The 27,588-nt window shown below is 32.6% G+C and overlaps 1 protein-coding gene across 1 annotated transcript in view; it reads left to right on the top strand.

Moving 5' to 3' along the window:
* Positions 1-27,588, top strand: part of NCKAP1 (NCK associated protein 1) — an 83,854-nt gene that overhangs the window by 42,901 nt on the left and 13,365 nt on the right. Inside the window, exons 12-23 of the mRNA XM_006210237.3 lie at positions 317-423; positions 1,188-1,320; positions 3,976-4,057; positions 5,677-5,735; positions 11,160-11,305; positions 13,456-13,588; positions 17,535-17,654; positions 18,298-18,437; positions 19,395-19,526; positions 21,776-21,994; positions 22,189-22,319; positions 22,554-22,651. Of these exons, the coding sequence (XP_006210299.1) occupies positions 317-423; positions 1,188-1,320; positions 3,976-4,057; positions 5,677-5,735; positions 11,160-11,305; positions 13,456-13,588; positions 17,535-17,654; positions 18,298-18,437; positions 19,395-19,526; positions 21,776-21,994; positions 22,189-22,319; positions 22,554-22,651 (1,500 nt within the window). The remainder of the gene's footprint in view (positions 1-316; positions 424-1,187; positions 1,321-3,975; positions 4,058-5,676; positions 5,736-11,159; positions 11,306-13,455; positions 13,589-17,534; positions 17,655-18,297; positions 18,438-19,394; positions 19,527-21,775; positions 21,995-22,188; positions 22,320-22,553; positions 22,652-27,588) is intronic.

Raw genomic sequence — 27,588 nt, 5'->3', positions numbered from 1 at the left:
TCTTTTCTCTGTGAAATTTTACTAAAATTTTGTCAGGGACTACATAAGAGGGTTTTATATTTAGCTGATAGTGAATTTACTGACTTGACACTTGTAAATTACACCTTCCTGCATTTTCCTCACATTGTGCTTATGTGCGTGTTTTCCCTGATACATACTTTGAAGTTCTGTGTTCTGTCATTTCTGTCTTTTAAAGTTGCTGTTATCGGTTCTTGCCAGTGACTTCTCATTTGAAGGAAGATTATGAATAGATTTTGTTTTTAATCTTTGCATGAGAATTGACAATGTTGTTTTTTTTTTTTTGAATATGTATCAGGCACTTTTTGTTTTTATGGCATTATCCTTTGCCCGTGATGAAATTATCTGGCTGCTTCGTCATGCAGATAACATGCCAAAGAAGAGTGCAGATGACTTTATAGATAAGTAAGTTAGCAATGTTAAAAAATATGTTGTTTGTATATTTTGATTTATGGGTTGTGGAATTTGGGGACTGAAGTAAGATTATTTTGAAAAACTTTTTTGGGGGGCTTTTCATATTTGTTATAATGCAAGGAATATTTTAATGTTAATTGATACGAATTAGAGTGCAAAGTCAACTTTAGCTTAAAATTAGGGCTTTAAGTATTTTCTCTCTAGTACTCTAGGTGGTCACAGAAGTCTTATTTGTTATTTTGCTATAATAATTTCTTAAGAAATTCATGTTTCAAAATGATTTACTACACAAAAATTTGAATAAGAATTCTAACAGAGTAGTTAAACTGACTGTGTCATTTGAAATATCTTTCTCTCGTTTTAGTCTGCAGTCCCTCAATAGGAGTTAGGTAAATGAATCAGAGAAATAAGAATGTACAGAAAAATCTTACTTCTTCCTAATCCTCCAGTCTTCCATTTATGATTTTTTAAATGATGTATTTATGAGATGGCCTAATTTTATTTTTATTTTGGATTTTCCTCTATCAGTATTTTAGTCCTAGCTTTTTTTTGTTTTGCTTTTTGTGATTTATTTATATGAAATAATACAAAAAGAAAGTAGTTGACATTAAATATTTAACAAGTAGTTGACATTAAATATTTAACAATGCTTTTTCTAAGGAAAAAACAATGTAGTAGTATCAGAGGCATTTCATATTTTCTTTGATAACAATGAATTTATTTTTTAAAATACTTTTCTTGAATTTAAAAAAAAGGCACATTGCTGAATTAATATTTTACATGGAAGAGCTTAGAGCACATGTAAGGAAGTATGGACCTGTAATGCAGAGGTATTACGTGCAGTACCTTTCTGGCTTTGATGCTGTTGTCCTCAATGAACTTGTGCAGGTAAAAACTATCTCAGATTATGCTCCCTTTTGTTCCTTTCTTGCCTCCTTTCTAATAACTGATTTGTTTGTTCGTAAACATTTATGAAATGTAATCTTGTGCCAGGTGGTGGAGATACAAATGTACATAAGACATGGTCACATCTTGTCAAGGAGATCATCTCGAGGGGAGAAAACATTTAGTTGTAGTCCAGCATGATAGGCCTGTTATGCTTAAGTGTGTACAAAGCTCATAGTGAACACAACACTGGAAGTGATTCTTTATCTTGGGAATGGAGGTGTACAGTAACCAAATTATAGAGGGCTTTGCAAAAGAGTAGGTTAGTCATAAATCAGATTTAGTACTTGGGAGGATCACCCTGGCTCAGTGAATAATGGATTGCTCGGGGCCAAGAGAGGAGGCAGAGAGTTCAGAGGAAAAATTACTGTAGTAGGCTAGGTGAGGGCTGTTGAAAACCTGAACTTGGACAGTCACTATGGAGATACAGAGATGGTGGCCACATTATAATTGATAATTAAGTATTAGAGGAAAAACAGAAGGTAAATCTTTTTGCATAGAGTGTTAGAGAATGGCCAGTAAAAATAAAAATTCATCTAGATGTCCTAATTTAATGAAATGTCCTGATTTTATTTTCAGTTTCAATTTTCCTCTATTGATTTTTAGTCTTAGCCTTTTAAAATTCTTTTCTTTCTATAATTTCTTGATTCAGTCTTTTTAATCTTTATATAAATTTCTTTTTAGTTTTTTCCAAATAAATTGTAAGAAAAATTATATTTTATTTCCCTTATTTTATAAAATCATAGATGTCTATAAACTATTATAAGCTATCATACACTACAAAGGAAGAACAGCACAAATTCTCTGTATTAAGACTACTCTGAAACTACTGGTTTTCCAGAGAAGTAACAATACTTTGAAATTCTAGTTTTCTTTCAAACCTACCTAAAAATGCAAATAAGAAAAAAATTTGTTGATTTAATTGTTACCGTGAACTATATACAGTTTACAGGTTACTGTCCTAAACTAGTTTATTTCTTCTTTTATCCGCTAGATGGAGCTCAGATGCTTTCTTTCTAGAATATCTATTAAAAGAGGGAATAGAAAAGTTAATTTTATCCCTAGAGTGTTGCTGCTTTGCTATAGTTTTTTTGAATAATTATTACTTACCAGATAAACCAGAGGCTACTGTGCTATCACAGTCTAAAAAGTAAACCAGACCCCTAGTTTCATGTCATTTTGAAACTTGTTGTGACTAGTTAGATATGTATTAATAAATTTAACAGGTTTATGTTAAAGTTTAACATTTTTTAAGTCACTGCATGTTTTTTGGTGTCTTTTATATAAACTGGATTTTCATAATACTGAGAAAATTAATTTCTAATTTTTTTTCTGGAAATATAGTAATAGTAATAGCAGCAGCAATAATAGTAATTTATTGATAGTATGTTGTATTACGTCTGTGCAACAACTCTGTGAAGGTAGGTACAGTTGTCATTATTTGTTGAAGAAAAGGGCCTTATATTACTTGATCAGTATTGCACAGTTCGTGGGTAATAGAGCCAGTGTTTGAACTGAGGTCTTGGGTGGAGGGTATAGCTCTGGTAGAGCGCATGCTTAGCATGCATGAGGTTCTAGATTCAATCCCCAGTACTTCCCATTATAGTAAATAAATAAGTGAACTCAAGTCTTAACTCAAATGCCTGAGCTTTTTTATCACTGGCTTCTGTTATAAAGTTCACACAGTGTTTTTAACCATTTGCTAGGATTTAAATTTATAAAACTAAGATTAACCTGTTAAAGTAGCTAATTGTAATAGGTATTAAAATTTTTTAAATTATGGTAAAGTATACATAGCATAAAAGTTACCATTTTAACCATTTTTAAGTGTACATTATAAGACACTATGTACATTTACATTGTTGTGTAGTTCATAATGTGAAAATTATGCTTTTTGTGAGCTAAGCATCCACTTTTTTTAAACATTTATTATTTGGCATCTACTTCAGATACAGTTTATCAAATATTCACTTTTTTAACCAGTCTGAGAGGCATTTCTTTGGTCCAAATTTTGTTGAGGTAAAATTTATATACATTAAAAATTAGTGTACTTGGAATTTGATACAGCATTGTAAAATGATTATAAATCAATAAAAAATGTTTAAAAAAATTTAACTTAAAAAAAAAGAAATAGCCAAATACAAGAGGGATGAAATCTTCACAAGAGTTAAAAAAAAAAATTAGTGTACTATTTGAATTTGGGCATCTGTATACATTCATGTAACCACCACCAGTGAAGATGTAGAACGTTACCAACACTTAAAAGTTTTCTTGTGCACCTTTGTAGTTGATTCCCTCTCTAGACCCCAGACATCCCCTTATCTACTTTGTCACTTTTTGCCTTTAAAAAATTTTTTTTGTATAAATGAAATCATCATGATACCAGTTTTTGTTTTTCACTGTTTTCAGTTAGCATAATGTTTTGAGATTCATCCATGTTATTTTGTATTATCAACATTTCATTCCTGTTTACTGCTGAAAGATAATTCCATAGTATGGATATACTGGTTTGTTTGTCCTTCCAGCAGCTGATGGCCCTGTGAGTTGTTTACCAACTAGGTGTTTTTAACATTGTTTTATTTTTTGTTTCTTTTTCAGAATCTTTCTGTTTGTCCTGAAGATGAATCAATCATCATGTCCTCTTTTGTTAACACTATGACTTCTCTAAGTGTAAAACAAGGTAGTAAGTCTTTTAAGTAAAAACATATGTTCCCGCAATTAGGTTTTCAAATTTGATTGTGAAGGAGAGGATTTAACAGTTAAATTTTACAGAATTACTTGTTTTTGGATGTGTTCAATCTGTTCTCTTTTGTTTTAACTTTGTTCTATGAAGCAGAGGTTTCTAAAATGGGTGTGTGATGATGTTTACAAAAATCATAAGAAGTATAGCTTGACATTTCTTACTATTCAGCAAGAGGAAAAAAGGGCATTTTGTAATAAAAAACAAAAGAAAGAAAAATGAGTGCCCCATATGTACCAAAGTGTATATTTGGTCCAAGCAATACCTATGACAGTCATGGATACCATTAATAAAATGTTTAATCTGGGTAGGCACTTTATGTACATTATCCCATTTAATCTGCATCAGTGTTAAAAAGCTGTAATTACTTTTATTTGACAGATTGGAAGACTTAAGGTTTGAGGGTTAACCTCTGTTATTTAACATGGTTTGCCCAAACTCTTAACAGGCATTAAGCACTAGAATATGAACTTAAGTTTAAGTCTGTTAGTTTCAAAAGTTGATGTCATGTACTAGGCTGCCTCTCCATTATTTGAGTACTCCATTCCAGTAGATTGATATGATGTTTTAGTTTTGTAATCTTTAAGTGAAAGGTATCAGAAACCTTGAAAATTTCCGAGTAATAAATTTGTTTATTTTCGTTTTATCAGTCTTTATAGTTATCACACTTAAGTAATGAATCTACTGTAAACTTGCCTGATGATATTTGGTTTATATAAAGTTATTTTGTGGAACTTAAGCATGCTTTCCAAAGTTTCTGTTCACAGGATTTCTTAATGCTCTACATTCGGTTCTTTAAATTGACATGTAAGCAAAATGAGAATCACAGAGTTTAGGAGAGAAGTCTGTACTTTATACTTCTCTTAGCATAACTGCCTCCTTTATCATCATCTTTGTAGGAAGTGAGAATTATTTCACTGTCATAGCTATTAAGTTATTTTTACTTTTTAATTGTGGTAAAATAAACATAAGATAAAATTGACTACCTTAACCATTTTTAGTGTATAGTTCAGTAGTGCTAAGTAAATTTACATAGTTGTGCAATCAACATTCAGAACTTTTCATCTTGTAAAATTGAAGCACTGTAGCTATAAAATAACAACTTCCCATTTTCCTTTTCCCCCAGCCCTAGCATCCAGTATTCTACTTTACGTTTCTATGAGTTTGACTGTTCTAGATACGTCACATAAGTGAATTACAGTATTTGTCTGTCACTGACTTATTTCACTTAGCATAATGTCCTCAACATGTCTTCCATGTTGTAACACATGGCAGAATTTGCTTCCTTTTTAAGGCTGAATAATACAACATTGTGCATGAATGCCATATTTTGTTTATCTATTCATCTGTTGATGTACTTTTTGGTTGCTTCCACCTTTTGGCTGTTGTGAATAATGCTGCTTTAAACATTGCTGTACAAATCTCTTCAAGACCCTGCGTTTATTTTTTTGTATATGTTCTCAGAAGTGGAATTGTCTTAGCTCTTAAATTTTAAAATGTGATTATAGATTTATGAAAACATTACCTTACTTTGTAACCTTTTTTTTCTATTATTGTAGTGGAAGATGGGGAAGTATTTGATTTCAGAGGAATGAGATTAGATTGGTTTAGATTACAGGTAAGAATAACAATAATTTCATTGTCATTCTGTTTTGCTATTGAATATCTTAGTTAACATGAGAACTTGTATAAATAACTATAGTCTTCATAGAAGAAACTTTTTTTAATTGAGATATAATCGATATGTAACATTATGTTAGGTTCAGATACACAACATAAATGATTCAATAGTCAATGATTCAGTGATGTATGTATTTTGAATTGATCACCACAGTAGGTCTAGTTAATATCCATTACGCGTAGTTACAAATTTTATTTTTCTTGCTTTGAGAACTTTTAAGATTTACTGTCTTAGCAAATTTAAAATATACAATACAATATTATTAACTATAGTCACCATCCTGTACATTACATACCCAAGCACTTATTTATTTTGTAATGGGATGTTTGTATCTTTTGATCACCTTCACCATTTCACCTACTCCAGACTCTCTGCCTTTGGCAGCCACCAATCTGTTACCTGTATCTGTGAGTTTGGTTTTTTCTTTTGTTTGTTTTGTTTTTTGTGTGTTTTTTTGATTCTGTATATAAATGAGATCATATGATATTTGTCTTCCTTTGTTTGATATCTTTCACGTAGCACAATACTTTCACGATCTATTCATGTTGTCACAAATAGCAGGATTTCCGTCCTCTTTTCATGGCTGAATAATATTCCATGTGTTCATGTGAGGGGGGGTGTGTGTGTGTAGCCCACAACTTTTTTATCCATTCATCAGTGTTTCCCTGTTGTGGCTAATTGTAAATAATGCTGCAGTGAAGAAAGAGGTATAGATAGCTTTCTGAGTTAGTGTTTTTATTTTCTTCAGACAAAACTCAGACATGGAATTGCTGGATCGTATGGTAGTTCTATTTTCAATTTTTTGAGGAACCTCTTTACTGTTATCCATAGTGGCTGCACCCATTTCCATTCCCATCACTGATGCATAAGGGTTTCCTTTTCTCCATATCCTCACCAACAGTTTTTATTTGTTGTCAATAAATACGATGGTTATTATTGTAACCATTGTAACAAGTGTGAGTTGACATCTTCTTGTGGTTTTGATTTGCATTTCCCTGATAATTAGTAATGTTGAGCATCTTTTTATGTACCTATTGGCCATCTTTATGTCTTCTTTGGAAAAGTATCTGTTTAGATCATCTGCAGTTTTAAAAACTGATTTGTGGTTTTTTTTGGGTTTTTTTTGTTTTGCTATTGAATTATATATAGAAGATACATTTTGTACTAGTTGTTAAATTTGGATAAATGTATTTCTCACTTACACCAATATAAAAGTTGTTTTTAATAAAGTAGATTACTATAATTTTAAAATATCCAGATATTGAAATCCCAACTTCTCTTGATTATTCTGATTGAAATATTTAATTCTAAAGTGAAAGCACAAAATCTTTTTCGACAAGATGTTTATAATCTAGAAACAGTTGATATAAATCATAGACTTTCAGGTTTTATAGTCTTTGTTGTAACTACTCTGCCATCGTAGTGTGAGAGCAGCTATAAACAAATGGGCATAGCTGTGTTTCAGTAAAACTTCATAAAAACAAGCAGCTGGCTCACAGGCCATAGTTTACCATCCTCTGACCTAGTGCTAAAGTTTTTAATCTAATATATAACTGTCACATATATGATTTTTAAGGACTTCTAAAATTCAAGCCTGAAACCTTTGTGTATACTGTAAATTTAATGACAGAATTTAATTACCCTTTCAGTATTTCTAGTAATTCTGGGAAAACTGTGGCATGGTACTTTAAGTAACTACATGTTTCAAAAATATGTATATTTAAAAATAATAATAATATGTTCTCATTATAAAAAGTCAAAGTACCCAGAGGTAAAGTAGAAAATGAAAGTTTATACTTTTCCCACTTTCATTCCCTAGAAATATTCACTTTTAATAATTGGCCTATGCAGTATCCTTTTAGGTGTTCAGACTTGTGAATGAGATTATACTGTGTACTGTTCTGCAACTAGGAAAAATTTAAAAGTGTTTTAATTAAAAAGTGAAAATATAAGCACTGTGTGTTTGAGGAAGGGATTTTTAGATAAATACAGTCTAAGGAAGGGTTCCAGGAAAGAGCATACTTCTCTGGCATTCTACTTAGTTCCCTGAGATGATTTTGCTTTTCTTAGGTTCTTTCCTTCCAATATCAAAATACATGGGCACTTTTGTCTTTCTTGTTCTGTGTTTTACAGCAGCGTATTTTTAGAAATTAAGACTTTATAAACTAAGCCACAGTATTGAGTAACTTGCCTGAGTTGCAGAGCTGGTTAGTGGGAGATCGGGGAAGAATACTTTGAGATACCACCATCCCAAAATATTTAATGTGTATGTGTGATAGATTATTTTCTTCTGGTTAGAAACAAAGCTTAGGAATTAATATTACCTTGTTTTAAAAAATATGAAACAATACAGAAGTATTGCTTATAAAATGAATGAAAATAGAAGTGAAATTATTCTGCCAAAGGATATACACATTAAAAATTTTGAAAGTCATTGTCGCAAAGTTTGAACTGTTTTCAGTCTCTCACTCTGTAGACATGCCTAAGCCAACATTTTAGTTACAGAGAATTTTAGAGATTTAAATGCATTTCAAATTTACCCTTATTAAACACTTTCAGGATTATCAAACTAACTCATTCGAAGGATTCATTTGAGAATCTAGCCTTTGTCTGATGCAGTCATACAGTCATATAGCAGGATATAAAGCATTTGAGTGAGCATTAGGAATATAGAACTGATATATCCCTTTGTGAGATTTTTTATTTTCCTTAGCTTATAGATGTGACACTATCATAACATTATCTCTATCTCTTTTCACATAGTCTTCCTTCTTTATATATTTCTGTGTCCAAATTTCTCTTCATAAGGACAACAGTCATTGGATTAGGGTCCAGTCTAATGACCTCCTTTTAACTTGGTTACCTCTAGAAAGACCCTATTTCCAAATAAGGTTACATTCTGAGGTATTGGGGACTATAATTTCAACATTTCTTTTTGGGGGACACAGTTCAACCCGTAACATTGCTCTTAACCATGATTGGGACATATAGTCACCTGGCCTCTTTCTATTGCATAATAGACTCTTATTTTTTAGTGATAATAGGTCAAAACATACCAAGGAAGAAAATAATGGGACATACAACAAGCCAGAGAAGTCTTGGCTAGGAAAAGAGGACCAAAACGCAAGGTTGGAGGCAGTGTCCGGAATCTAGGAGGTTTGCCTAGATGATGAAGAGCAGGTGAACAGTGAAGTTTCCAAGATTATAGGCTAGACCATAGGATGCAGGAGATAAAATATTCAGAGCAGTATTATATAATCTGTGAAAGAGTACAAATCCACTTTTCTTTTTAGTATTTTATAATCTGACTATGGAGAGAAGGTATAAAAGATAAGAAACATTAAATAGCAGTTTATAATACAAAAACAAGTTAAAATATGCCACTGACAGGGTATGATTATCAACTAACTATAGTTTTCTTAGAAAGGAGAAAGGTTTTCTGAAGTTGAAATTGCTAGTAATGGCTTTATAAAGAAAGTAATGTTTTACTCAGACATTAAAAGATGGATAGAATTTGAATAGGAAAATAGCTTACACAGAAAAAGAGCATACAGTGAGGAAAGGGCAAGTAAAGAGAGCTTTTAGTGTAAGTATTACTACACGAAGGAAAGTATCTTCACAGTCGATAGGAATGATCTGACTTTGATCAGTGATCTGGTAGGACAAGAGTTATTAGCTGTAAGCATATGACCAGAGAGAGATGTAGAATTCTACAGATACCAGTTCTTGAGTAGAGCAGGGCCAGAGGATGAGCCTTTAGGAGAACGTTATAGTATGCTTTGTGCCTTCACTGAACTGTTTTTAGTCTTAACATAAGAGTTCTCCCTTTCTACATTTATTCTTTGCCATTTATTTCTGCTTCCTAAGGCATCTCATTCCCCTATGTATTCCATTAGTCCCTTCTGCATCTTCAGTCACTCTTTAATTTAACTTTTCTTCTGTCTTCTAATTTACTTAGGTTGTTCATATCTTAGACTTTTATTTAAACTAGTTCTTCCTTTTTAGTAACGATGTTTCTCCTTCCACTGTTGTCAAGCATTTCAAATGAGAGTTTAAATTATGTCATTTTGTCAACATTCATTTCATCTGAATTTATTTTCACAGTGATACTTTAATTCAGAATTTTTATAGTGAGGATCGATTAATGGAAGTTTTCTCTCTGTTTTATCATCAACAGTAAGCATACTTGCTCTTTGTCCCAGAGGGATGCATTACCTTATTTCTCAAGTTTGAAAGCTGCAAATAACAACCTTGAGAAATGGCCTGGTTAGTGAGTGGTCTGGGCCCTGCATTTTTGTCATATCCAGCAGGGAGTGTAGGCACACATGAGATTCATGAAGGAATGTCTCCCCAAACTAGAACCCTGGCTGTCATTCATAATTCTACTGTTGCCTACCACATGTAGTCATTCCCAGATTAAATACTTTTAAACTATACCACCCTAGACCACATCATACTGTCTGGAATATTGCTGCCACTGCCTCCTGAGAAATCTCTGCCTCCTGCTCCCTTTCTACACACCCATTCCTGTTCCCCCTCCACATAGAACAGTCTCTCTAAAACAATAATTACTGTTGTACACACAGAACTTTTGGTGATTCACAAAATGTGTAAATTATTAACATGATACACAGGGATCTGCTGGTTGAATCTCTTCTTTGCTGTCAAGCTGTAGCCATAGTGAAGTGTTCATTCTGTAGACACCCCTCCTATTCTTGTTCTCTGCCCTTCTGAAATGCCACCATCCATGGGCACATTTTTGCTTTCTGTGACTTGGTACCTCTTTAGTGGAATTTCTTTTTCTCACAACCTATCCTGATGGTATTGATTAAGACCTATCACCTTTTTGGTCCACCTGCACTAATTTTACCATCTTCTGTGCTTTTCTAGAATTCATCGGTTAGGACAGTGTATTATGCTATCCAGCTTTTAACATTTCAGTATAATCTAAAACCTCCCTGAATTGACATGTGTAATACTTACTTTCATCTTACTGTTCCTGTATATGTTTTCTCTTGAACTAGATGAAAACTTATTTTGGTAGTATCAACATGATAGTCCATTGTTTTATACTTCTGATATTGTAACTTCATTTCTCTTGGGGGTTCAAGATGAATGATCCACGAATTAGATTCTGTTTTATGGGACAGAGGTATTTCAGTTTATTTAAAGAAATTTTTCATAGGAATTTCAAATTTGGGTCACTATAGACAATTTTAAAAAGATGATGTTGTGCATATAGTGTCACAATAAACTTGAAGTATTTTTCAATAGTGGGTATAGACTACTTTTTCCTGTAGACTTGGTCTGTAGTTCAGGTCAGTACCTAATCTCCTTTTGTTTTTTGCTTTACTTTTACAGGCATATACTAGTGTCTCTAAGGCTTCACTTAGCCTTTCAGATCACAGAGAACTTGGAAAGATGATGAATACAATAATTTTTCACACAAAAATGGTAGATTCCCTGGTGGAAATGTTGGTGGAAACATCAGATCTGTCCATATTTTGGTATGTTGTAATTTTCTTTAAAATCAGAATTTGAAATTTTTATTATCCAAAGATATGTTTCTTATTTTGCACTAGTGTAGTGCTTAAGACAGTTCAGTAATAGATCCTTAAGAATAAAGAAAATAGTGGACAACTTGCCAACAAAATTAAGTTTATCAAGTTTTAATTCTTTATAAGAGCAACTCTTACTGATGTGAATTTATTTTTTACACTTCCTTTGAGGAGGTGAAAAACAGTCACATCAAATTGTGTCATTTAGGCTACGAAAAAAAAAAAGATTTGGATCAGGGTCAAATAGAGCCAATATTAGAAATTAAATACCAAATAATTTGCAGTATTTGGACATTACTACGATGATGATGTGGTGACTGTTCCGTCCATTGAGCTCCACTCTTCTTTCCTTCTATCATATAGCTCTTTTGTTGTACTTAATAGTTTACAACCTTTGTCCCCTCTTTCTCCTCATATAATGTGGTTCTTGAAGGAAGGTCATGGTTTTGTTTCCTTAGTGTCTGACATAGTAGGTACTTAATAAATGTTTAAATGAATACATGATTGTGATAAAATTAATAAATAGTGGGATCAGGACTCAAACTTAAGTATTCTGGCTCCACAGCTATATAATGTCAACTCTGTTTCTGCTTCTTGACCTTTTTTTCTTTAGGAAAGCTGATGGAAATAACGTAGTAGGTTCTTTTATTTCTAAAATGCTGAGATAGTCTCAGTGGATAGTGATCGTAGTTTCTATATATTGAATAGAGATCATTATAAAAAGCTTCTCATTGCTTTTTTAAAAACTGAAGTATAGTCAATTTACAATGTTGTGTTAGTTTCTGGTAATAACATAGTGATTCAGTTATACACACACACATATATATTCTTTTCCATTATAGGTTATTATAAGCTGTTGAATATAGTTCCCTGTGCTATATTATAATATCTAGTTATTTGCTTATTTTGTATATAGTAGTTTATATCTGCTAATCCCAAACTCCTAGTTTATCCCTCCCTCTCCCTTTCCCCTTTGGTAACCATAATTTTGTTTTCTATGTCTGTAAGCTTTTCATTGCTTTTATTTTGGCGATGGGGAGGAATAATCTACACTGATTTTTGCAGTTTGTTGGTATCACTTTAATTAACAGAAGAAATCCAAATTGCCAGGGAGAGAAGGAGTAAGAGATCCCTTAAAAGAAACACAATAATCACATAACAAGTTTGTAAGAATTTTAAAAATTATTTGGAGCCCTGTCCTATTGTCTGACCCAAAGGCTCCCTTGGAAAGAAAGTGGAACGTTTTATGTTTAGGTATTTTTTGGCTGCAAAAAGTTTCCTTTTGCAAGAGAAGGATACAGCAATTAGAATTCCTCCTCTCTTTCTTGGAAATAAAGACACTTAGAGTAATGTTTAAATTTGCAAATTTTTAGTCAAATTTAATTAATTTTTTTTTGAGTAAAAGTAGGTTTGTTCAGAGAGATGCACACTCCATAAACAGAGTACAGACCATCTCAAAAGGCAAGATAAAGGCAGAAAGACCTAGGAGATACACATTCCGTAGGAAGAATGTGGGCCATCTTACTCCAGAAGGGAGAGCGGCAGTCTCGGAGCGTATTTTTTCTTAACCACATCCTTATTTTGTCTGTCACATACAAAATAAAGATGTTTACTGCTCTGTTTGTCTTATTATTCCAAGATGTACTATATTTTATCACCTCACAATCATTTAGATTTAACATCTTTTAAACTTGGAAGTAATTTAAAATTGATAGTGTGTCATTGTTTAATTGACAATGTTTTTCCTTCTTAGTGGCACATAAAATAATGATGTTTCTTATAATAGATAGTGACTTGGCTTTGATGAAATTTGATGTAGGATTTGAATATTCATATACTATAGATATGGTTCATTTTCTCTTTAACTTTTTTATTTTAAAATGTGTTAATGTTATACAAATAATATTTTTATTACTCTGAAATGATTATTGGTGTGTAAGAGATAACTCCTTGGAAAAATAACTGTTCCTTTCCTAAAAGAATAAATGCTGTTAGTAACTTTGATTCATTTGAATCAAATTAAATTAACTAAGGTACTGTATTATAAAATTTCAATTTTAACTATAAAAATTGTGATTCTAATTTTTGTTTCCTTACAGTTTTTATAGTCGTGCTTTTGAGAAGATGTTCCAACAGTGTCTGGAGTTACCCTCTCAGTCACGATACTCAATTGCATTTCCACTACTTTGCACTCATTTTATGAGTTGCACACATGAACTGTGTCCAGAAGAGGTAATTTCAGAGTGGTATTGTTATTTATATGGTATGCAGTATAAATGACGCCAAACATGTAGCTGACCAAATGTTCACAAAGACTCACAACGTCATAATTACCTAATCTAACTCCCCACCTAATGCATCTCTATGCAGAATCAGAAGAAGGCTTGAAAAAATATATGATAATAGGTATAACAGATGCAGTATACATTTGAATGAATGGATAAAGACATGTACATGTTTATAGGAACATATCATAAAGTCACTTGGAATAACCTTTATTAAAATGATGGGTCAGGTATTAATATTTATGGTAAAGTTATATATAGTGATTGATTTTTGTATGCTTAGTTTTCCTCTGAAACTATCATTGAAAAGAGTTGAAAATTGAATGGAGGAGAGGTTACTAACTAAACAGAAACATGTCAAAGAGGAATTTCACCAACTTATTGAATAGGTACAGTAAGCAGAATCCAGATTTGCTGGTATTTGTAAAACATTCACATACAGGCACACAGACACACAGTTACTGAGTAATTCAAGTAGTCAGCAGTTTTATAGATACCAAGTATCTATCAAAAATGTACTCAGTATTTCTTCTAATCTTTCAAGAAGAAATATTACTTTGCTAATATGGTAAGAATATATATGTTAAAATTAAATCTTTTTTTTTTCAAATAATTTAACTTAGTGTTGAGTCTCTTTACTTAAAACTACTGAACTTGTAGATATGAAACTTATAGATGGCTGAGACGTTACTAATATCTTTAAGCATTAGGTAGTATCTATTGCATATTGTTTTTCGTATTCCATTGGAAGCAGACTCTGAGACAGAAGTTAGCCTGCAAGAAATTTATTAGGCAGTGCTTTTAGGATAAAGACCTGTGAGGCTGTAATGTCACCAATTTTAATAGATTTTTTCCCCCAATCATGACATATAAAATACATTATTAATTTTTTCTTTCCTATCATCCTTCCCATTAATTACCCATGAAGTCCTCCTTATTTTATTTGTGTGGTATCATTTCTTGAATCCATCTTTTACTTTCCATTGCTATTATAACTATTGTAGTTCAGCTTTCAGTGGTTTTCTTATGTGCTCCTAAATAGTTTTTCTTCCTTCAGTATTTCTGCCTTTAAGACTTAACAATGCCACTAGAGTGCCTCTTTCCTTTTTAAAGTACATACAGAGAAAATAAAAAATTTCTCAGGCATATGAGATCCTCAACAATCTGATCTCTATCCCCATTCTTTTTTTACTTTATGGATATGTATACATATATATAAAACATAAAAATGTGTCCTTTTAACCATTTTAAAATGTACACTTCAGTGGCATTCATTACCTTCATAGTGTTATGCAACCTCACCACTGTCCATTTTTGAAACTTTTATCACTCCAACCAGAGACCCTGTATACCCTTAAGCAATAACTCTCCAGCCTCCTGTCCTTCATGTACTCTAGTCTACTTTATGTCTCTATGAATTTGCGTATTCTTGAGAGTTCATATAAGTAGAATCATTCAATATTTGTCCTTTTGTGTGTCTGGCTTGTTTCATTTAACATAATGTGTCAGGACTCATCCATGTTACAGCATATATCAGCACTTCCTTTTATGAGTAATAATCAGTGCTATGGTATATCACATTTTGTTTATCTACTGTATACTCCCAGTCTTCTACTTTCCACTCCCTACTGTAACTAGCTCACCTAATATAAACTGTACTAATTTACTTGTCTACTTTGTGGCATCATTGAGGCTTTTCCTCATACATAAAATTCATTTCACTACACTTCTTACCTTTTCTTCAGTGCTCAGCTTAAATCCTACCTCCTCCAAAGAGATTTTCAGCATTTCTTCAGTTAGAATTTGTCCCTCCTTTACCATATTTTCATAGCACTTTACATCATTATTTTATCTGTCATCATCTACATTGTGTCATTATTTTAAAGTTCCTATTTCATTTAGTTGATTGTTATGTTCCTTGATAGGGTAGGACTTAGTTCTTAAGAAATAATTACAAAAGGTAATTAATAGTATGTTTATGTAGAATAGTAAAATTTATATAGTTCTGTCTTTTTTTCATCTGATTATTACAGCAAAATAACAGCATAGTCAGAACTACTAATAATTATCCTTAGTTTACAGATGAGGAAAGTCTCTGGTGGACTGATGTTTTTTCCTCCCTATACTTACATAGCTAGTAAATGGTACTGTTCTGTTTTTCATTTAGCTAATTTGTTAAGGCTTATTATTTTCCAGTTGTGCCTTGTTAAGTCCTGTGATTGAAAAGATGCAAAGACACAGCCTCTACCCCCAGACAAATCCGTGATCTGATGATCTGTGCTGTGGTAGAAATAATGTTGAGGGAGTTCACCTAAGGGTGAGGGTCGAATAAAGTGATATTCACAGTTAAGAGTTTTCGGTGCACTCTTGTTTTATAATTTTAGTTTTAGCTATTCATCTCATTTAGATCAGGGTTATAGAAAATGCCTCTAGAATAACTTCTTAATGCTGAGGCCTCATTTTAAGCTGGAGTACTTAAAATGAATTTGCAGAAAGATAGTACCTTTTGGGGGGTGGTAATTAGGTTTATTTGTTTATTTAGTTTATTTTTAATGGAGGTACTGGGGATTGAACCCAGGACCTTCTACATGCACTCCACCACTGAGCTATATACCTCTTCTCACCCTTGTACAAGCCACATCTTTTGCCTGGATGATGATTATTGCCTCCTAAGTGGTCTCTCTGCTTCTGCCATTATCTTCTGTTCTCAGCACAGCAGCCAGAGTTAAGAAACCTTAATTGTTTTGTTTTCCAATCTTAGCATTTTTGAGCCATTGAAGGGAAGTTGTGAAATCGGATCTGTATTTTAAATAGTCTAGTACGTTTGAAGCAATGCTAGTTCATTGTTCTTTTTTCAGGAAGAAGTGATAGCAAGGGATATGTTTTATCTTTCAAGAGTCAAAATTTGGTTAAACAAAACCCAAATATTTATAGTTTGAAATCTTTCCTTAAGTGAACCATCATTTAATTGTATATGGCCTATAGATCTCTTTTGGTATGGCTTCCTATTAAAGTTTTAAAGGGCATTTTAAATAAATACATTATAAGCTATGGTAGGTCTAGGATCAGTTATTTTACATGTTTAAGTTTTTTTATATTCTTTTATATTATTTTATATTTATTTCAACATAGAAATAATGTTTGTAAACTCTCCATAAGTTTGTTATACAATTATGGAAGGTCAGGGAAAGAAAACTTATAAAAATTTGTCTCTGTGTGAAGTATTACAAATGTATAGTGCAAAATTATACAGCATTATATACTTAACATTGCAGTCACCACTGACAAGAAAAACTTATTAAACTATTGGCAACACCCACCAAAACTAAAAAGATACAGAATTTTGTAGCTAAAGATAGCTGGATTTGAGTGAGTCTATGTATCTACATATCATATATAATCTCCCAAAAGTTAGATATAATGTTCTTTTTTCCCCTTTTGTGTTCAGAAAATGCATGCATGGTCAGCTTTTTTTTTTCTCTTCTGAGACAGGGAATTTGATTCTAGGGAGCTGAATGTCTTGTGAATTTGTTTGTTTTACTGACTTGATTTCTAATGATTTTATTTAAATATTTGAGCTTTTCTTTTCCTGTTTATACACTTGAAAGTTCTTTGTTGTCAAGATTTACATATATATAAATGGTGAGATCTGAAAATATTACTCTAAATCTGTTCTTTCACATCATATGTTTGATAGCTTAGTATTTAAGAACTGAATATAGGACATTGTGGAATTTGAAAATTAAAAGTTTTTCATGTGAAGGAAAATACTTTTCCTTTGAGATTCCCTCCAGTCATACTTTATTTGTATAATCACTAAGTATTAAGTGTTTATATCAAACTACTATCTTAAAATTTTTATTACTGCTGTTGTTACTACATTGTTTTAACAGCGACATCATATTGGAGACCGCAGTCTTTCTTTATGTAATATGTTCCTCGATGAAATGGCCAAACAAGCTCGAAATCTCATCACTGATATTTGCACGGAACAGTGTACTCTTAGTGACCAGGTGATAATTTAAATGTTTCCTTACAGCTGGGAAAATTATATGAAGGCAAGAAAATTATCTCTTAGCTAGTCCCCCCCCCCATTTTAAAAATTATTAACTCTCTCAGTAAATCTCATTACCTCTTGTTGTGAGCCTCCATAGTTAGGTTTATAAAAAATTGCTACTGTCCTTAGGATTACTTACACTTTAAAATCCAGCCTCTCTAGCTTGTTATTCACATCTTGTCCTGATAGCTCAGACCTCTCTACCCTGCACTTGATGCTCCACTACCTAGTAGTTCTCACTACATTCTGAACATACTGTATCCTTTCATACTTTTGGTCTTCATAGGCCATTTTTCTTTCAGGAAAGTGTTCTTTCTTATTCCTCACTTGGCTGGTATTTTTTAACTTGTCCTTCAACTGTAGCTTTGCTGTAACTACCTCTGTAAAGTGTTTCTTCACACAGGGTTTACCTATTTCTGTTTTCCACAAAGTTGAGTGGGCTATCCAGCTGGCTAGGTAAACTGTACCTCTCACTTACACCCCTGTTCTTAGTTCTAGCATGATATTTACTACATAGTCTGGATTTAGCTAAGGTTATTTAAATAGTTGTTTTCAAAGTATTTGGTGTAATGTGAGATTTCATTTCTTTCTAAATTTAGTTGCTGCCTAAGCATTGTGCCAAAACCATCAGCCAAGCAGTGAATAAAAAGTCAAAAAAACAGACTGGTAAGAAAGGGGAACCTGAAAGGGAAAAACCAGGAGTTGAGAGCATGAGGAAAAACAGACTGGTAGTGACCAAGTAAGCCATCCACTGTTATTGTATCATTTTGTCACAGGTAGAAGAGTTTTTTCTTTTTCTTTTTTTCTTTTTTTTCTTTTCTTTTCTTTCCTTTTCTTTTCTTTTCTTTTCTTTTCTTTTCTTTTTCTTCCTTTTTTTTTTGTATGGCATTAGTACTGATGAAATGCTAGTAAATGTAAATTCTTCATTTCCCATTTGTTAATTTTTTTTGTCTTTGTGATCTTGATTAACCAGTCAGTGCTTATTTCATTCCCAAATACAGATTTTTGGATTTTTGAAGAAAATGCATGTAATAGATGTAATTTGTCTTTATATGCTGAATATTGAAGGCCAAGAATCTGTCTAAAAGTTTTGGAGGGTATACTATAAGCAATCTATAATTTTCAGTTTATTTAAAATCAGGTGTCTGACACTATTTTGGCATCTTACCATGTATTAGAAAATACCTGATGTCGTTATTTTAAAATGGGTATATCAGACTAGATAGCATTCAGTGCTATTTGTAGGGGAGACATAGGTGAGCAAAATGGGTGAATATTTTTTGTTTAAAGTAAGTTTCCTACTTTCTTGTTTCCTGTGTTGAGCAAGCTGTTGGCCATTTTGTAGACAATGTTCTTCCTCCACAACAGAAAGTACAGCAGGAGTTGGAAATGATTGTCTTTATGAGTGCATAATAAGCTCTTTCTTGTGTATTAAGTCAATATATTTGAATAAATAAATGAATAGTGCTATCTTTAGAATATTGCTCTGAAAGGTTAGTGATATCCTTAAAGATTTTGAACTTTGTCAGTTTAAGAGAGAGATAAAATTGAATTCTGTAGTTATCCCAAAACAAGATCTGATATATATATATATATATATATATATATATATATATATATATATATATAATTAATTTTGTGTTGCTATGATTAAAGTGTTGAAATTTTTATTAACTGTTTATTAATATTTTTTCAGCCTTGATAAATTGCACACTGCACTTTCTGAGTTGTGTTTCTCTATAAATTATGTACCAAACATGGTGGTTTGGGAACATACCTTTACCCCACGAGAATATTTGACTTCTCATCTGGAAATCCGCTTTACTAAGTAAGAAAGAATATAAACTTTTTGTTTGTTGGTTCAGTTAATGAGTTATATTTATTCTTCATATCTGTGCAATGTTTCCTTTTATGAGGGAATGCATCAGTAGAAATGATATAGTATAGAGAGTAATTAACTGGAAAGTATAAAGAGTGTAGTGAACTGGTATTAACTTAAATTACTCAGATTCTTATCCCATACTTATTAACTAGTTATAAGATTGGATAAGCCAATCTCTGTGAGTCTTAACTTCCTTATAAGCAAAATGAGAAGATTGGGGCAAATCAGTGTACTTCAACTGGCAGGTGGCAACCGAACAGGATAGGATCACGAAATCAGTTTAGAGAGTTGTAGTCAACATTTAAAAAAAGATGGAGAGAAGGAAAGAAGAAGAAACAGGAAAAAAATCAGTTCATTGCATGTAGTAAGTAGAAATAATGCTTCATGAAGCTTTTCAGTTATGTGTATGTACGTGTGTACTGAGTTGTGATGCTAGATACATATCTTACAGTGAGTCACAGTCAAATGTTTGAAACCCCAGTACTTCTGAATTCAGATGTATGCTGTTATTTACACTAGTAGAATTCTAGACTTGAGGCACTCAGTTCTAATTAGTTTTACATTATATATGCTTTTTGAAATGATATTTTATGTAACAAGTCAGAAATCTTTTGATTTTGTAAATGTTGCTTCAACCTTTTTCTAAAGTTACACACTTACTTATTAAAGAAAATATTGATTGATTGACAGGTTTTTCATGAAGGCCTTAAACCAATTTATAAAACAAAATTTTGCCAAAGGTTTTTCAAAAAGTTCAGCAAAATGTTGTAACCACTAACAAGCAGTGCCATATGTATACATTGTGCTAAGTACTATGAGTAGTAATGAAATGATATAAAGCTTAGAGCTACAACAATTACAGAACTAAACAGAATATGTAAGTGAGGAGTAAATTGAGTGTTAAGTCATCAGTTGAGAAGAATCTAGTGTTGAACGAAGACTATCTTTTGCTCTTCTTTAGTAAGGCAGGCGTCCTGACATGAAACCCAGAATGCGCCAGTGTTTAGCCCAAAGGGACCTTATGCCTTCTGTTATTTATTATTCTCAACTGGATGGGGTGGTGGAGTGGTAGGTGGAAGATAGGGTTCAGTTTATAGCTCCCTTGTTTTCCTTCTGTAAACAGTCTGGTACGTTAATCCAAGGATAAGCAGATGTTCTCTTTAGCAGACATCTACTTAGTGATCAGGATCAAGGCAAGGCTGTAAACTTGTTTACCTGGGAAAGATTTTTATGCCAGGACCAATAGCTTGTGAGCATTAGTTGGTTGATTTTTGCTGGTCAGTTGAACACACTCTCAGGACTTAGGGGCTGTGTACAAGGATAGCAGTTTTTGTCTTGAGCTGGTCTTCTGGGACTGTTACTAGTGATGAGGTTTGTCTGTTGTCTGTAAGGATTCATTCTTACAAATACAAGTCAAAGATCTTTACAAATCTAATGTTCAGGGAGTTTTAAAGAATGTAGAATAGGGGTGGGAAAAGATCATTTAGGAAAGGATTTTCAAAATTTATGTTTCCTTTTAAGCTTATCCAATTTCTTGGAATATAAACCAAACAGATATGTGTTTTATGTGCTGTGAGTGACTAAATTACAATAAAGTTTTTTGTTTGTTGCTTTGTTTTTGTTACACATTTTGTTGAGAGGCAGCAGTAAGTCAGGCAAGTCTGAGGTCAAGCCATAGATTTACACTTTCAAACAAAGTGACTTGATCAGTTTGAGTTCTGTGCCTTAGTTTTTTTCATCTGTGGAATGGTGGTGATAACTGCATGATAGGGTTATTAAATATGAGAATTGTAGGTGATACATATAAAGCCTAAAAAACTACGGGCACATCATAGTGCCAGTGCCCAAGGAATTCAAGCTGTGGACTGAATAGTCCATTGTTCTTGCTGTAGACAACATACCATATTAAAGGAATTTTTTTAAACCCTCTTTATTCTTAAATTATTTTTATTGATGTCTACAGTATTTTTATTAGTCATTTGCATTTCCATTTCATTATACGTTTTAGATGTATTTTTTTCAGGTTGTTTCTTTGAAATATAATAGTAATAGTAATTTCATGGATTTGTAACAAATTGTATTTAAAATTAATTTTATTGCTTATTTAATATTAGGGATCAACGGATTGAATGGCCTATTTACATAAATGCAAAAATTAGAGCTTTTTTCTTACTCTTCCCTGCCCCCCACCCCAGGTCAATTGTTGGAATGACTATGTATAATCAAGCCACACAGGAAATTGCAAAACCATCAGAGCTTCTAACAAGTGTAAGAGCATATATGACTGTACTCCAGTCAATAGAAAACTATGTGCAAATTGATATTACAAGAGTATTTAATAATGTTCTTCTTCAACAAACACAACATTTAGACAGTCATGGAGAGCCAACCATTACAAGTCTATACACAAATTGGTAAGGAACATACTTAGAAATTTGGAGTGATACAAATTTTTTGTAATGAATGATTTATGAAAGTTTTTTTTAATGGATAAATGCTCATTCATGTTAAGTTATGTGTCACCTTAAAATTAGGTACAGGAATGTATACCATAATAAACTTTGAATTAAACAGTTTCTCCCGGTTATAAATTTACTTTTCTCCTTAGGTATTTGGAAACTTTGTTAAGACAAGTCAGCAATGGTCATATAGCTTATTTCCCTGCAATGAAAGCATTTGTGAATTTACCTACAGAAAATGAATTAACATTCAATGCAGAGGAATATTCTGACATATCAGGTGAATAATACTCTGACGTATTTTAGAAAATCAAGAAACCTTGATTCTTTTGGTTTTTGATTCTGAGATAATTTTTATTCAATTAATGGATAATCATACATTCTATCTTAGACTTACCTTTGCATTTGTGTTCTTTTTTTGTTCTAGAGACTTGTCTTAGGGTTTTCCATTAATAATTTGCTTCTTAAAATATTTGCTCTGTCAAAGTATATAATTAATTACATTTCCTTTCAGAAATGAGGTCGTTGTCAGAACTTCTAGGCCCATATGGTATGAAGTTCCTAAGTGAAAGCCTTATGTGGCATATTTCATCACAAGTTGCTGAACTTAAGGTAATACAGTCTTTATTGATTTTAACTTTAAAACATTTCAAGACTATGAACAGCAAGCCTAGAATGTTAATTATTTTAACCTGACATGAAAGTTGTCATATGTAAATGAAATTATTGAGCTAGCATGGTCTGTCAGTAACATGTTCATTTAGTTCTGTTGTACAAATGATGAAACAGAAAGCCTAGGGAGGTGAATTGACTAGCTAAAGGAGACTGAAGCTCACATTCCTTGACTTTTGGTCAAGTCTTCATTCTGTTGTACCATGATGCTTTTCTTTGAATAACCATGTTCAAAATTCCAACCAGTCATTTGTTTAAATTTGTAGTTAGAATGTATTTCCACAGATTGTAATACAAACATTATTAGTCTTATTATTTATTGATTATTAAGCAATCTTTTAAATTATCTTGTGCCTTTTTAACTGGATGAAGAATGTCTTTAGAGTGCTTAGCATTTTAATAACGATGTGAAAATGCTGAAGCAGCATTTTAAATAAAGCCTTTTAGAAAGATCTCAGTGCTAAGGTGATTTATACTAAATGAGCCTGTATATAATAGCTACCTAATTTTTGAACAAATTTGTATTTGGGCCACTAAAACTTTTGAATTTATGAACAGAATAGAAAAGGCATGTCTTAAAATATGCCTTTTCCTCTGTGAAAGTTTTTTAGTGATTATTTGTGCCTTACATTTTAATTACTTAAAGAGTATGGTATATACCATTGATAAATAGCATGCATTTCTGGTGTAGCACTTAGAGGTCTAAATGTGGTAGTCTGATTTACCGAAAATTGTGCACATATATAGGAGAAGCCAATTCCTACAAGGTTAATAATGTTTTACTGAGTGAATAAAATAGATAGCAAGACTCATTGTGACTAAGAGGAGAGGCAGTATTACCCAGTGGTTAAGAATTCAAGCTTTCAAGACAGGCTGCATTTCAATCCTGTCGTTTAAGAGCTTTGACTTTCGGCAAAGCTTAAACTCACTAAGCTTTTACTATGAGAATCGTGTGAGGTAATACATGTCTAGTGCTTAGGTATTCAGCATAGTCCCTGACACACAGTAGATACTGAGTTAGTATTTGGTGTGTATCATGTCATCCTCTCACTGTTCTTTAAAAGAAATTCTTGTATAAAAATCAGCTTTTTAGATACTTTATAATTTGGGTCTTACAATGTTGACTTCTTTTTCAGTGCTGTGAGTTTTCTGACTCAAGTGTTATTTTTTGGCTAGATTCTTTTTCAGATATTTGAGAATATTAACTCTGAGTTAAAAAGTTAGGTAAAAGAAACTTTGTGTAAGAACTTACATTCATTATCTTTGAGATACATGGGTGTGAATTAGTTTGGGTTTCTCAGTAAATGTAAAATAGTCCCAACACCAAGGTTCAGGATACTAAAACATTTTGTTTTCTAAAACTTTTGTTTTTAACATTTTATTAAAATCTTCTATGTGATTTTCCTTACTTGACCTGACTTTTCATTTTACCTTCACAAAAACTTGCATATTTTATTAATGATTTAGTGGTAATTTTAAGAAGACTTCTCAAAAATCATGATTATGTTTTGGTATTTAAGGGCTTTCTGTTTTTACTTTTTAGCTTCTCAAGCACTAAATCCTGATTTAGCTAAGTATTTTTCAAAAGGCTTCTTCATGTGGTCAGCCATAAATATGAAAGCTTTACATTTCTAACATTGTACTGAAGTCATTTAGATTTCTGCAAAACAAGGTTGTCCTAAGGATTCAGTTTTCTGGAATTCCAAGTGCTTTTACATTGATTTTTTTTTTTAGAGATCTTTTTTTTTTTTAGAGATCCTTCTTAACAATCCCAAGATGTAATTCAGATTTCTCTGAATTTAATTACTTGTATATTATTAAGAACTAGAGGTGTTATTTATGACTTTGTATTCTTAGCCTCTGTAGTCTGAGGCATACTTCCAATGTGTATTCTTATGTTTTTGTTCCATAAGAAATTTTATGATCATAATAGTATTTCATATAAGCAAGTTCAGTGTGTTTTATACTATTTTCTCTCATTGGGTTAAATCTCTAAAAGTACTTGTCTATGAATGCTGATTCTAATTGTTTCACATTTTTCACCATCCTATAAAATTGCTTTCCTTAGAATAACAGAATTTATGAAATTGCGGAAATAAAATAACATAGAGATTTTTGCTTCCAGTATTGATTGGTAGGCTAGGATATTTAGACCAACCTTTCCCTTAAGGACAACTTTTTTTAAATGGAGATATATATAAAGACAAAAATCTTCTGAAGAAGAGCTAAAAAGACAGTTAGGCCCAAACTGGGCCCAATTCAAGGAGACTCTGGGAACTCAGAGACAAGCCTAGCACTGGAAGCCACTTTTGACCTGAGTGTGTTTACTGATCCAAGAGTAACATTTGTAAGATTAAGCTGTAGTTCTGGTGGTCTTGTGGAGCAAGAGGCTCCCTACCCAAAGCCTGCCCAGAGTGGGTGTGGGAAGGAAGTCTGCTTAAATTCCCTTTCACCCTCTTTCTGGAGATACCCCAAAGAGTTATACCTTCAGGGTAGCAGTGAACTGGAAATGATTCACCCCTCCCCAGAACTTGCAGCCCTGAATTTATGTTACTCTCTTTGTCTTGCATCTCGAGTCTTAAACGTGGATTAAAGTGATTCTAGATTAGTAGTGGCCCAAGGTGTTTGGCAGACGCTAATAAAAATTCCCTCTGGAGAAAGGTATCGTCACTCTCAGCTTCAGGTGTTTCCTGCAGATGATTTTTCAGACATGATAACCTCCAGCTAGAGAGTGGAAGTCTATAGGAGATCAGTGGAGGTAGGAAGTCTAATACATCTGGCTGGCTGCCATGACTTGTAGGTCATTCTCCCTCTCTCTGCTGCCACCTTCTATTCCTGGTGCTCCTCCTTGTCAGTGTCACTTCTTAAGATGATGAGAAGTTAGGTGTGTAACAACCTCCCAATGCTGACGTGTAATAACCCTCATGTTACCAACCCCAAGTCTTCCTTTCTTTGCCACTGCATACAATTTCTGAGCACTGTGTGGGTCCAAAGGCTTCCATTAGCTTGCCTTCTGCATTGTATCTCCCCTCCAGGAACTTAAATGCTCAAATTTCTCACCTCTACTTACACTTTGCTCCAGTTTTCATCTTCTAAAAGTTTGTTGGCGTCTCTCATTTGGTCTTGTTTCCTCTGTTGTTTCCTTTCTTAATGCAGATTTATGCCCTTTTATATTTTTCCTCTCACTTCAGTGGATTTCTGGAAGAAGCAGAGTTTTAGACATGTGTACAGAGTTTTCTACATCTAACCAGCATTTCTACTTATTAACATACTTGTTTGAACATTTCTATAGGAGAAATTTATGAAAGTGGTCCAAAGGATTTGAACATTTAGTTTTTTTCTGATATTGTCAAATATCCCTCTGAAAACACTATAACTCACACTTTTCACATTAGAGCATGATGATGCTGATACAGCATTTTAATCTTTTTGAAATTAATGCATGCAGTGTTTTGGGGGAATTATAATATTTTTAAGATCATTCTGTAACTTCTTAGCTTTTAATTTTCTCTTTTTTTATATTTAATCTAAACTGACATAAACTAAGTATTTTGTGGCTGCATCTTCTGTGACCTTAATTGATTGTTTTAGTTCCTATTTTAGCTGAGGACCTTTGTTGTTTCAGAATAAATTTGGGGGCTAGTTAAAAAAAAGGAAAGCTTCTTTATATTTAGTGTTGTGAATAAATCATGTGTCAGACATAGTCAACACTATGCATATGTACTAATGGTACAACGTGTTTATTACTTTCTGGAGAAGAAGCAACCAGTCTCCGTTCCTACTTTAGTTCTTGGGGTGTTTAATTTGGAGTTGTGCCTATTGAGTCAATTTCTCCTTCCAGTCCTGCTGAAAGAATTGTTTTGGCATTTTACAGATCAGTTATTCTAGTTCTTCAGAGTCCTAGAAGATGTTTTTTTAAATAGTAAAAAAATTAAATATGAATTGTGTCAAGAATTTAACGCTTTCTACAGAAGACTAAAGTTTTTAAAAAATTTGTTTCGCTTGATTAGTCAGTTTATTCCATATCATTTAGTTGTAAATCTTAGTGTTACTTCCAGCCTTTGGGCCATTTGTCAGTGATATTAATCAATGGTTTTAAATACATAAAAAGCTCTGTTTCACAGTGCATTTGAGGGAGAAAGTAAATTTATGTAAATTATACTGTCAAGAGGAGACATCATTAGCTTTTTTTTTAAGAGTAATGTACAAACAAACACTTCAGGATAATCGTTTGTAAAGTATGGTTCCCAGATCAGTAGTGGCAGCCTTACCTTGTATCTTATTAAAAATGCACAATTTTTGGTTTTATCTCAGACCTGCTAAATCAGAACCTGTGGGGCTGGAACCCAGCAGATCCTCCAGATCATTCTGATGCACATTAAGGAATAACAACCATTTCTTCAGGGATTAAGAGCATGGATTTTTAAATCAGACATACCTGATTTGAAATTCCAAATTCCATTATTTAATATCTGTAACTTTGGGCAAGTTATCTGTCTTCCCTGAGCCTTTGTTTTCTCAGTTGTAAAAGGGAGTATTACCTCCCTCATTTGGATTAGGGTTAATGGGGTTGTCAGTTGCCTAGTAGAGGCACTTAGAAATGATTACAGCATCCTTACTATTAAATATATGGTATAATTTATTGATTCTAAAATATAGTTATCCTATATTAATATTTCTGAAATTGTATAGCTTATAGTCAGATGGTTAGAAAACACTGTGTCAGTTTAATTGGTAGAGTTTTTTATTTCTTAATGGCACATGAAATAATGGTGAATTTAAAATTCAATGTTGTTTTTGATGTTCAAGGTGCATGAGCACTGTCAAGGTTGGGCATATAATTGAGTGTGTATTAATTTGATGGGACAAGTATTGAA

The sequence above is a fragment of the Vicugna pacos genome, chromosome 5 (assembly GCF_048564905.1).
Source record: "Vicugna pacos chromosome 5, VicPac4, whole genome shotgun sequence".
Classification (NCBI taxonomy): Eukaryota; Metazoa; Chordata; class Mammalia; order Artiodactyla; family Camelidae; genus Vicugna; species Vicugna pacos.
Note: the sequence above shows the minus strand (reverse complement) of the source record. Positions and strands in the feature narration are given on the sequence as shown.